This window comes from Hyperoodon ampullatus (assembly GCF_949752795.1).
Source record: "Hyperoodon ampullatus genome assembly, chromosome: 3".
NCBI classification, from domain to species: Eukaryota; Metazoa; Chordata; class Mammalia; order Artiodactyla; family Ziphiidae; genus Hyperoodon; species Hyperoodon ampullatus.
In genome coordinates, this window is record NC_136916.1 from 150,509,828 (window position 1) to 150,522,326 (window position 12,499).

General features: G+C 45.6%; 1 protein-coding gene across 3 annotated transcripts in view; it reads right to left on the bottom strand.

The window, feature by feature from the left end:
* The window catches only part of DPF3 (double PHD fingers 3), a gene marked incomplete at both ends in the record, with an annotated part of 264,076 nt that overhangs the window by 145,185 nt on the left and 106,392 nt on the right, over nucleotides 1-12,499 (bottom strand). For all 3 annotated transcript variants that reach the window (XM_079700937.1, XM_079700939.1, XM_079700938.1), the window contains one exon: nucleotides 2,863-3,023. In XM_079700937.1, coding sequence (XP_079557063.1) covers nucleotides 2,863-3,023 — 161 coding nt within the window. The remainder of the gene's footprint in view (nucleotides 1-2,862; nucleotides 3,024-12,499) is intronic.

The following is a 12,499-nucleotide window of genomic DNA, read 5'->3' on the forward strand; positions in this document are numbered from 1 at the left end:
CTTAATAGGAAATACGCTAAGGACAAAAAAACAATTGCAAAGAAAGAAATAAAAACTTAAACCATTTAAGTAACCTTATTGTTGGTAGTCTCATTTTATTCTGATATTGCTGTGCGTTTATCACAGAATAAAGCAGATAAGTAATTATGCTGGTATCATTAAGAGTCAGTATCCTTTTTTGGTGTGGGAGAAAGGAGATAGAGAATTAAGATAGTTAAAATTGTCGAAAACTGAATTGAATGGGAAATACCAGTAAATTTCATAATGTATTTTCCCTTAAAAAGAGAAAAAAAGAAAAATGAAACAAGAAATCATATTTCTTAGTTCTGCTCACTGCAAAGTCCTAGAATCAACAACCAACCCTGGAGCAATGAGCACCACCAGATTGTGGTCTCTAAATAATATTCCTACAAAGAGGAAACAGGGTTTCTTAGAGAAATAGCTGATTCTAGGTCTGGGGCAGGACATGTACAAGATGAGCCTGAAACATTTGTCCCAATATTAGGATATCAAGGATGCTAGAGAAACTACTAGGCGGTTTCAAAACACTAGCACCGGACAAAACCCCTACTGTCCAAAGATGGGACAATTTAAGCATCAATAATAATAGTTGCAATGGATTAAAATGTAGCCAAAATGTATAAATCTGTGAATTCATGATGGTACTTAAGATAATAAAAATAACTTTATTGATCACCTTTGGAGAATACTAGGGAACCAACTCATTATTTTGAAAACTGATAAATAAAGGGGAAAAATCATTTATCCATGCTTTCATATATGAACAATACCACACAATAACCAAAACTTTAATGAGGAGATATTTCTCTTTATAAATGCTGTAGAGCTAATAAATGAAGAAATAATGATATCCTCGAATTGAATGCACCATTTTGCAACCCTTTATAGAATAAAGGATCTAGGCAATTTTCATCAAGGGCTGCTAACATCAGTAAAAGAGTGATATCTAGACCCCATGAACCTCCTGATGAATGTACACATCACCACTTAGGAACTGTTCCAGCCCAAAAAATTGAACCTGAATCTGCTCTTACCAATCCACAGGAAAAACACCATGGGGATGCAGTGAGAAAATCCAGACGCTGGGAAACCCTACAGTGCAAACAACCCAGTTTCTTCCACAAATAACGAGAGAAAAAGAGAGAGAGAGAAAGAAACCTACAGATTTAAAGAGACTTAAGAGACACATCAGCCAATTGTAATGTAGGAGTCCTATTTGGATCCTGATTTCAACTATAGGGGGAAATAAATGTTGAACAAATATTTGATGCTATTAATGTCTTGTTTTTAACTTTGAGCTTTGATAGCTATGGTTGGTATGTTTATTTATGTTCTTACCATTTAGAGATACATACTGAAAAATTTACAGATGAAATAATATGCTGTCTTGATTTGCTTCAAAATAACCTGGGTTCAAGGAGGAAAGTGAGAGGTGAGTATAAATGAAATGATTGGCTATGAGTTGATCACTGGGTGTTGAGGCTGTGTGATAAGTACATAGAAATTCATTTTACTATTCTCTCCACTTCTGTATGGCTTTGAAACTTTTCCATAATAAAAATTTTAGGGCTTCCCTGGTGGCACAGTTGTTAAGAATCTACCTGCCAATGCAGGGGACATGGGTTTGAGCCCTGGTCTGGGAAGATCCCACATGCCTCGGAGCAACTAAACCTGCACGCCACAACTACTGCGCCTGCGCTCTAGAGCCCACAAACCACAACTACTGAGCGCATGGGCCACAACTACTAAAGCCCACGCACCTGGAGCCCTTGATCCACAGCAGGAGAGGCCACTGCAATGAGAAGCCCGCGCACCGCAACTAAGAGTAGCCCCCACTTGCCGCAACTAAGAGTAGCCCCCACTTGCCACAAACAGAAAGAGCCCGCGCACAGCAACAAAGACCCAAAACACAGCCAAAAATAAAAAACTTTAAAAATTAAAAACAGGGCTTCCCTGGTGGCGCAGTGGTTGAGAGTCCGCCTGCCGATGCAGGGGACACGGGTTCGCGCCCCAGTCTGGGAAGATCCCACATGCCGCAGAGCGGCTAGGCCCGTGAGCCATGGACGCTGAACCTGCACGTCTGGAGCCTGTGCTCCGCAACGGGAGAGGCCACAGCAGTGAGAGGCCCGCATACCACAAAAAAATAAAAATAAAAAAACAAATTTTTGTAATATACCCTTATAGAGCCAGAAAACTGAATTCTTATAATTGCCTCCCTGATCTCCACCCATTGGTCTTTCTTCTGTTCTCTGGAGCCTAGACGACTAGTATCACAGTAATAGTAATAATAATAACATCAACAATAACAGCCAGCATTTTTGGAGCACATACTTACTATGTGCTAAATTCAAGTTATGAGCTTTTTATGAAGATTTTCATTTAATCCTGACAAAGTCCTGAAGTAGGTACAATTATTATCCCATTTTACAGATGAGGAACCTGAGGGCAATAGGTTTGATGACAAAGCTCAGCCTCAAACCAAAATCTGACTGCAGATTTCCAGCTTATAACCACTAAGCTACACCAACACACAGGGTAAAAGGTGAAGAGGGCTGTCATGGCCTCAGTCCTCCCTTTTTTGGGTTAAGCATCCTGACTTCTTTCACTCTGCCCCTCCCTGCCAATGTGGCTTCAATGTCCCACACCATCCTTGGAGCATCCTTGGAGTGCCTTGGAGTTATAGAAGCAGTTGAGCTTCTTGAAAGCATCCTAGGCTCCCTGTACAGCTTGCGCCACCCCCATGCCCACCCAAGCTGCGGGGATTCCCAGACAATCTCTAGTCGGCCTGCATCCAGGCTGGGATCCTGAACATGTGCAAGTCCCAGGGGTGGCATGGCTCACCTGGGCCTCGGTGCCTCTTCTCCATCCAGATGTAGCAGTTATTCTGGGCCACCCCGGTCTGCGAGTCCAGGAACGGGAGACGCACACTGCGCTCTGCGCACAGGCGCGAGTTATAACTCCGGCAGTGCTCAATGGCCTCCTTGTAGAACTGGTCCCCGAGCCTGCCGGGAGACAGAGAGAGGAGGAATGAGGCCAAGGAAAACCAGAACACACGCAGAAGGAAACTGGAGTCACCCACCCACCTCCCAGGGAAGATTTTGCGGTTATGAAGACCAAGGCAATGTGTAGCAAGAGCTTTGCCAAGCAGCAGAATCCAACTCAGTGTCGGGTCTCCAACAGATTCTATTTCCTGTACTAAATCCACCAGGAAACTTAGAAACCCTTTAACAAAGAAATGAGGACCCCAAGAATAAACCACCAGTAAAAGTGACACTTCCCTGTTCTAGGAAGCATGAGGTTCCACTCCAGAATGGAGGTAGCTCTAGAACAACCTTCTGCATGGAATCTACTAGGACACCAGACTTCTAGAGCTCCCTGCCCCTTAAAATTCCCCATTAGCCACACTTTTTTCTCAGTGGTAACCAACAAAGGCACTCTAGATTGAACCCAAACCACCAGCACAGATACAAAGATTTCCATTACAATAGAAGAGAAACACTCCATAGAAAAGACTAGAAGGTCAGAGGAAACATCCTGTAAAAGCAGAGCTATTATGGGGGAAGGAGGTGAAGAAGGGCATGCACCAATCTTTTAAAACCACACACTTAAAGAAAAATAACTTTCTGATGGAAAACAAACAAAAGAAGCATTTGAAATAATAATAGTTGATTTTTGACCTCAAAATAATTCCATTCCCAGAGTTTAATACACAAATAGAAAGACCTTTCTGGTTTGCTGGAGTGGTGATCTGATTAAGCACAGTAAATTTTAGGTGTCTGAATCTTTGGTATCCTTGGACATGTGGTGATGCTACTAATTTTAAGATAATGTCCTTTTCAAAAACCAAAAATATAACATTCTATAATTGATCAATCTTAAAACACAAACAATCAATGAGATCAAATACCTAACAAATGAAAGATAGGCATATGGCAAAGGTTAATAATGGCCCAAGGGGCCTTCCCTGGTGGTGCAGTGGTTAAGAATCCACCTGCCAATGCAGGGGACACGAGTTCGAGCCCTGGTCCAGAAAGATCCCACATACCGCAGAGCAACTAAGCCCGTGTGCCACAACTACTGAGCCTGCGCTCTAGAGCCCGCGAGCCACAACTACTGAGCCCGCATGTTGCAACTACTGAAGCCCCCGTTCGGCAACAAGAGAAGTCACTGCGATGAGAAGCCTGTGCACCACAACGAAGAGAAGGCCCCGCTCGCTGCAACTAGAGAAAGCCCGCGCGGCAACAAAGACCCAATGCAGCCAAAAATAAATAATAATAAACAAAATTAAAAAAAATAATGGCCCAAGGAATTACAGATGTAATCACATGATGTCTACCAGGTAAAGTAGAGCTTCTTAGCGAGGAGAGTGAGGAAAAGGCAGGAAGAGGAGGAGCCTCAGGGATTGCAGAGCCAAAAGGGAGACTCAAGTAGCTCTTTTTTTTCTTTTTTTTTTTTTGCGGTACGCGGGCCTCTCACTGTTGTGGCCTCTCCCGTTGCGGAGCACAGGCTCCGGACGCGCAGGCTCAGCGGCCGTGGCTCACGGGCCCAGCCGCTCCGCGGCACGTGGGATCCTCCCAGACCGGGGCACGAACCCGTGTCCCCTGCATCGGCAGGCAGACTCTCAACCACTGCGCCACCAGGGAAGCCCAAGTAGATCATTTTGAAGGGACATTATGAATGTCCCTCTTTTTTGGTCTCTGTAGATCCAAGGATGCCAAAATGGGCGGGGGGGGTGGAGGGGTCTAAGTCTAAAATAATATATTTCTTAACCAAAATATTTAGAGCAGTAAAGAAAGAAAAAATTTAAATGGATTCTTCTGTACTCTTTTTCACTTTTTTATTGAAGTGTAGTTGATGTACAATATTTTGTAAGCTACAGGTGTACAATATATAGTGAGTCACAATTTTTAAAGGTTATATTCCATTTATAGTTATCGTAAGATATTGGCTATATTCCCTGTATTGTACAGTATATCCTTGTAGCTTATTTTGTATCTAATAGTTTGTACCTCTTAATACCCTACCCCTATCTTGCCCCTCCCCCTTCCCTCTCCCCACTGGTAACCACTAGTTTGTTCCTTTATCTGTGAGTCTGCTTCTTTTTTGTTATATTCACTAGTTTGTTGTATTTTTTAGATTACACATATAAGTGTTTTCAAACAGTATGTGTCTTCTTACCCCTTTTTAAAAGTCAATGGGTCAGATTCTACCAAAAATTTTAAAGCAAATTCCTTATTCTGGGAGGATACAATCATTGAAGCTTCTGAGGCATCTTTTGGAAACTATCTGTGGACATGCCTCCTAAAAAAAAGCCCTTTGCTCCTTTTTTACCTCTGGGCATCTTCCTTCTCACAAGGACGGCATAACAGCTCAGAAAGTGTCTAGCAGTTACAAAACCTAACTGTAATCAAATTATAATAGTCACACAGCTGGAAATGAATTGGGGAGGGTGAATGAAAGCCCATGAAAATGCTATAAAATGGAACTGCACATAAGCTGATGTAATCAAAGTTAGTAACAAGGATCATGAGATTGATCAAAAATAAAGAACCATTTCCTGCGAAGCGTTCGCATCTGTGTCCCACCAGTTTAAATACTTCCTTCTGCTAAGGCGATGCAGCTCAGTGTAACAGAACTGTCGAGGGCAGCTCAGCCCAGGCAAGGTGACACACAGCCTGTCCAGGGTGTCCTGGGGGCTCCAGCTTCCCTCCACATAACAGAGACCAGTCACATCACATGGATGAGAACTGACAAGAACACACGACAGAGGAGCGTCCGATGTGAGAAGCCGTTATCTGGTTTCCCAGGATATTTTGACAGACTGCCAAAAAAGATGTTAACTATTCCAACTCCAAAAATTCTGCTTAAAGAGAAACCATGGAAGAAAAGGAGGGAGGGACGGAGGGAGGGGAAGGAAGGAAGGAAGGAAGGAAGAGAGGGAGGGAGGGAGGGAGGGAAGGAGGAAGGGAGGGGAAGGAAGGAAGAAAACTGTACACTAAAACTCATCAACTGGATAGCTAGTGGGAAGCAGCCACATAGCACAGGGAGATCAGCTCCATGCTTTGTGACCATCTAGAGGGGTGGGATAGGGAGGGTGGGAGGGAGGCAGATGCAAGAGGGAAGAGATATGGGGACATATGTATATGTATAACTGATTCACTTTGTTATAAAGCAGAAACTAACACACCATTGTAAAGCAATTATACTCCAATAAAGATGTTAAAAAATAAATAAATAAAATAAAGATGGCTTCAAAAAAATAAAAAATAAAACTCATCAACTGGAGAGAAGTGGGTTTCCATTTTCAAAACTAACTCCTGGAAGCCAGTACAAAAGAAATCTGCAATAGGATCTCAAATCAGACTTTTCTCGATATGCCTGGAACTCACTTCCAACAGCTTCAATCCCAAAAAGAGAAACAAGACAGTGAACTTGCTGAAAATGAGAAGTGCATTTGGCCAAGTCCATGCCCCATACTGAATGGAACGAAAAAGTCAAACAAAGTGGCTCACTGGGTGAAAATTAATTTCATCTTAAATACTTTCCACTTTCATAACATGCAATGTTATTAGTAACAGACATGCTGCGGGGAAATGTGTATTTTTAAATGTAATCTTTGTGTGAATGATACCTCCCTTATGTAAACAGGAGAGATTTTCTGAGGACTGGAACAACCGTATTAAAGACTGAAGCTACAGAAATGTGACAGCCTTCACCCTCTGCCATCGTCTCCAGGGAAGTCACTTTTAAACAGGCCAGGCATTGGCAGCGATTTGGAAACAAAAGTTTAAAGATATGTGAGGAGAAAGGAGACTTCATCCTCTGATAAATTCAAGCTGCACTTCTCCAAAAGTTAATTAGCCAAAAGCTTCACAGGGCTTGCTCTGTTCTCTAGAAGAAAATCAATGGCCAGGTCTCCCTAACCCATGGAAAGCAATTTAAACAGGAGAGGGGACAAATGTCCTTTTCAATGTGGTATTTCGTTTTTTTTATTGAAGTATAGTTGATTTACAATGTTGTGTTAATTTCAAGAGTACAGCAAAGTGATTCAGTTATACATACATATATATATATACTTTTTCAGATTCTTTTCCATTATAGGTTATTATAAGATATTGAGTATAGTTCCCTGTGCTATACAGTAGGTCCTTGTTGTTTACCTATTTTATATATAGTAGTATGTATATGTTAACCCCAAACCCGTAATTTATCTCTCCTCTCCCCATATGGTATTTCTTTTTTAAAAATCCCACATTGGGGCTTCCCTGGTGGCGCAGTGGTTGAGAGTCCGCCTGCCGATGCAGGGGACACGGGCTCGTGCCCCGGTGCGGGAGGATCCCACATGCCGCGGAGCGGCTGGGCCCATGAGCCATGGCCACTGAGCCTGCGCGTCCGGAGCCTGTGCTCCGCAACGGGAGAGGCCACAACAGTGAGAGGCCCGCGTACCGCAAAAAAAAAAAAAAAAAATCCCACACTGATAGGATCCCAGGGGTGACATTTGCATTAAAGTTGCAAGGCACAGGGACTTCCCTAGTGGTCCAGCGGTTAAGACTCCTCGCTCCCAGGGCAGGGGGCTCGAATCAGGGAACTAGATCCCGCATGCATGCCACAACTAAGAGTCCGCATGCCGCAGCTAAGAGCCAGCACAGCCAAAATAAAAAATAAATAAATATTTTTAAAAAGAAAGCTGCGAGGGGCAGAGGAAGCTGGGAAAGGCTGGCAGCAAATGAATCATTTTGTGCAGTGGTGACCAGTGTGCCCCAGGCTGGGACAGGCACGGCCCAGCCTCAGCCATCACCTGTCTGCATCAAACCAAGGGGGCTAGATTTTCCGCAGGGTGATAGATGTCTTGGGCTCAGAGAAGCCGGCACAAGGCAGAGTAGAATGATGGTCTCATCAACAGCTGACTCCAGGCTACTCAAGGCTGCGATCAGAAGTAGGAAAGGCAGGGGAAAAAACTGCTGGGCTCTGCCAGAGCAGGAGGCCCTCTCGGCCTGCTGCTTGGAGCAGTGCTGGCTGCCCCGTTCTGGAGCTTTTGTGAGGGGTTTTGTGGGATCCTTAGCGATCCCTTCTGGAGTGACAGAGCCATCCTAGCTCTGAGAGCTTTCCAGGGGCCCTCCTTGAGCATATCTGTGGAGAAATGGATTCTAGGCACCAAAGAGGATTCAGAGTGGAAAAAATAAGACTTCTCCCAAATGACTGCCAACTAAGCTCCACGTGTGATTTTCAGAGCCTGTCACACCCTCTCCAAGACGCCCAGCTCCTCTTCCTCACATTTCCACCTCCCTCTCTCGAGACCTTGCCTGTTCTCTTAGATTCCATGTCCACTGCGCCGAACAGACTCCCAGCTCCGACCCCCAACCCAGACACCTAGGGCCCCTCCCCCTTCATTGTCCCTGTGGTCCCATGTTCTGACCCAAGGACAAGTGTCCTGCCCTACCTCATACATGTGTCCAAGAGTGAATTCTTCACGGCTTGCCAGAGCCTGCTCCCTCCCCAGTCTCCACAGGGGTGGGAGCGGGGACCTGAGGGAACCCTGCTGTGTCTCTCCCCAGCACCGTGTCCTTGACCCTCCCCTATCCTTCAGCCCAGCTGGCACTGAATTCTTTCATGTCTCGGGGAGCTCTCCCATTCTCTCCTTTCCCACCCCGTGGCCACAGGTCCCTTCCAGCTGTAAAAACAGGACCTTGGCCCATCACAGCTATTTGTGTTCATAAACAGAGATAAGCAGAGATAAAGAGGAGCTCAGGCCTGTGGCAGATTGCTGGCCCTGCCTTCCCCCATCGGCCCCTCTTCTCTGTGGGCACCTGGCTTTCCTGCTGTCTCACTCAGCTGCCGAACTTCCACAACGGCCCACACACACACATTAAAACTCATCTACACCAATTTGCTAACTTCCCCCTGTTTGCATTTAAACACGTTTAACTCTACCTGTGGCACGGAAAGCCATCTCCCATTTGTGGCGTGTTTTGTAATAATTAGCAAGCAGGGGGCAATATTCGGCAAGGTGGGGGAACCTTTTCATTTTTCTCACAGTTATACAGTTCCTCAAGCTGCCCTTGAAAGAAAACCAAGTTTAGTGTTTGCTATGGACTGAATTGCATCCCCCCCACCCCTGAAATTCACGTGTTGAAGCCCTAACCCCATAATGGATGGTACTTGGAGACGGGACCTTTGGGAGGTAATTAGGTCATGAGACTAGACCTACCCATGATGGGATTATCACTCTCTCTCCCTCTCCCTCCCTCTCTGTCTCTGTCTCTCTCTTTCTCTCTCTCTCTCTCTCTCTCTCTCTGCCATGTGAGGACATAGCAAGAAGGCAATTACCTGTGACCCAAGAAGAGGGCCCTTACCAGACCTCACCTAGACCATGCTGCCACACTGATCTCAGACACCCCAGCCACCAGAATGGTGAGAAATAAATGTCCATTGTTTAAGCCACCCAGCCCATGGTTATTTTGTTATAGCAGCCCCAGCTAAGACAGTGTTTCTTATATAGAATAGGAAGGGATATAGAGGATTTTCAGAGAGAGATTCAATCCCCTTCCTCCTCATCCTGTCCTCTTCCAACAAAGACAACAATAATAATATTAACAATGGCAATTTTAACTCAACTCAATGTTTAACATTTGTCTTCCCTACTAGACTACAAACTCCATGAGGGCAGGGACCACATCTGCAGGGCCACTGCACACAGCCATTCAGATTTTACACGAAACCACACCAGGCGTGCCTGTCATATAAACTCCAGTGTGAAGCGTACTGGACCAGTGTAACCCAGCAGCCCTGCATACCTGGCTTTTTTACCGGTTCACCTCCAGCATCTAGCACAGAGCCCAGCACACAGTCAGTGCCCAATAATTCTTTGTTGAATTGCTTTCAACAACTCCTATACCACTCACTTATGGTAGGAGTTTCAATCAGAGCAGTAAAGCATATGGTGCATGCATGGTCTTCTGAGTTTTTCGCACATATAGGTTGGTGATTTAGATTACATGACTGTCTACTTGCAACTTAAAAAAAAATATTAAAAGAATGTTTGCAGGCACTTCCACTTAGTCCTCAGCACCCGGCCCCTGTTATGGCAGCGGTCTCCTGACTGCAATCACTATAGCTCTTCTCCTACCCAGCTGACAAAAAGAAGTCTCCCTCGAACCCCATTTTCAATCTTGCCTTCCTCAATACAGAAGCCAAGATGGCTCCCAATACTGCCACATTCTTCTACTGAGCTGTTAAGGCCCTTGGAGAGTCTTGGTATTGAGGTAGAACAGAGACTTGGAATCAGGCAGATCTGAGTCTAGCTCCACTGCTTACTGGCTACACAAACCTGGGGCAAGTTACTTCCTCTCCCTGAGCCTAAATTCTCCTTCCCACAATCTGGGTACATAGCTCCTACTTCAGCTCCAAGATAATTAAATGAGAACCTCTGACTCACAGAGGTAAATGCCTGTCATCAGTGATGATTCCTCTCTCCTTCCTTCAGAGAGCAGTGTTTTCTGCCACTTTATGACTTGACCCTCTGCCTAAGCAGGCTAATGCCCTCCATGGGACACACACACACACAACAGTATCTTTGAGGTTGTCAGGTACCCACACAAACCTCCAACCCAAGACATTAGGCAGTAGGGTGGTGAGGCCAACCTCAGGCATCAAGGAGAGCAGAGTAGATGCTGCACGACGATCTCAGGAGTCTAAAGCCTGCCCCAGGTGCAGAAACCACATCTGGCTTGTTTGCTGCTCTATCCCCAAGCCCAGCAGAGCTTGCTGTGTTGGGTTGATGATGAAGGATTGAGAGAATGAATGAATGAATCCTTATCTGAACTTCCTGTGTATATGAAGCAGACAGGCCTTCCCTGGACCCCAACAAAATACTTTACTCAGACCCCCCCCACCCCGAGTCGGGAATTCTTGCCTCCCCTCCTTGGCCTGGTTGACCTTACCCTGTTCAAGGGCTGGCTGGAGTCCCACCTCTTCCAGGAAGCTTCCCCAGTTATTCCTGCCAATGGTTCTTGCTCTCTGCCTCTCTGAGCTCCCTAACTGTCTCACTCATGTTTGGCCCGTCTCTACCACCATCCTTCTCCCTCCCCACGCAACTAGATGATAAACATCTTGAAGACAGGGACTAAGAGTTATATACTTCTGTGCTACCCCACCCAGCACAGTGCTGAGAACGTAGAAGCCTGTGATGAATACAGATTGCTTGTTTGAAATGTCACGCCATCCTTAGCAAACTCATGGACGCTTCACCGTTGAGGGATGCTGAGGACCTTCTTTCTCCAGATGATAATGAAGTGAGCCTGAAGTTACGTGGCTTCTCCAGAGCACAGGATTAGGCATCTGAAAACAGATATCCTATAAGTTCAAATCCTACTGACTTCTCTTCATCATCTTAAAAAGGGTCACTTCAGCTCTTGAGATTGTATTTCTCCATCTACAGTACTCACGCCAAGATGCAGAACTAACATTCCTCTTCTGTGAACTCTATAAGAAGCTCACCGAATATTGTGCTGTGCTGTCATCAGGTCACCCCAGGAAGACTTGCTCCTCTTCTGCTGAGGCGGGAAACACCCCTTCTGTGCTTATCAAGAATGCCGTCGCCCCACCTTCCAGAAGAAGGATCTAGGGCAGAGGTTCTCAAACTTTGGTTTGTATCAGAATCAATGCGGGCAGGAGGGTGGGGTGGCATTGTGAAATTCGGATGCTGGAGGTGTGCCTGTGATCCAGACATCTGGATTCTTGACAGATTCCCCCAGGGATTCTGAGAAATATGAGACTCACTGATTGAAGGACAGCTCCCCCAAACTCCAAAGCAAGGGCAAGAACAAGAGAGCCCTGTGATGCTCTTCAGCCATGTTGTAACAGCAGAGCAGGAAAGCCTGGTTAACTGACTTTAACTCAGCTTGCTCTGTTCCTGTGGGAAGTTTTTTTCGGGCAGCAGACATGGATTAACCGGGCAGCACTCACCTGCAGCAGACGAGTCCCACAGAAGTCCGCATCTCTCACAAAACATCCACAAGGCCTGGTCAAGGCAACCGTACGGAGATCCTGACTTCCTTAGGGCGGTCACTCTGGAGGCAACTCTGACCTTCCTAACATCACAGGAAAGGCACCTGGGGAACGAGGGTATCGCCTTGCAAAAGCCAAGTCAAACGAAGAACTTGAACCCTAAAACTCCTGTCATGACTTGAAGTGCCGCTCAGTCTGACATTCAGGCCCGCTAGACCCAATAAATCCCTTTTCCGGCATCTGCTCTGGTGAAGATTTTTCAGGGACTTATTATGCAAAGCTGCCTAAGCAAGACGGAATTTATATTGAACCTGGCCATGATTTCTGAGCAGCCACTGGGTGTTCTGATGACATACGCAACTTGGGGTTGAAGTCAAGGGGCAGCCAAGGACAGGAGACTAGAGGTAGGAGAAAAGCAGTGTGATTCCTCCCAGTAAATAACGGGAGAATGGGGGAAGGGGAGTGAGAAAAG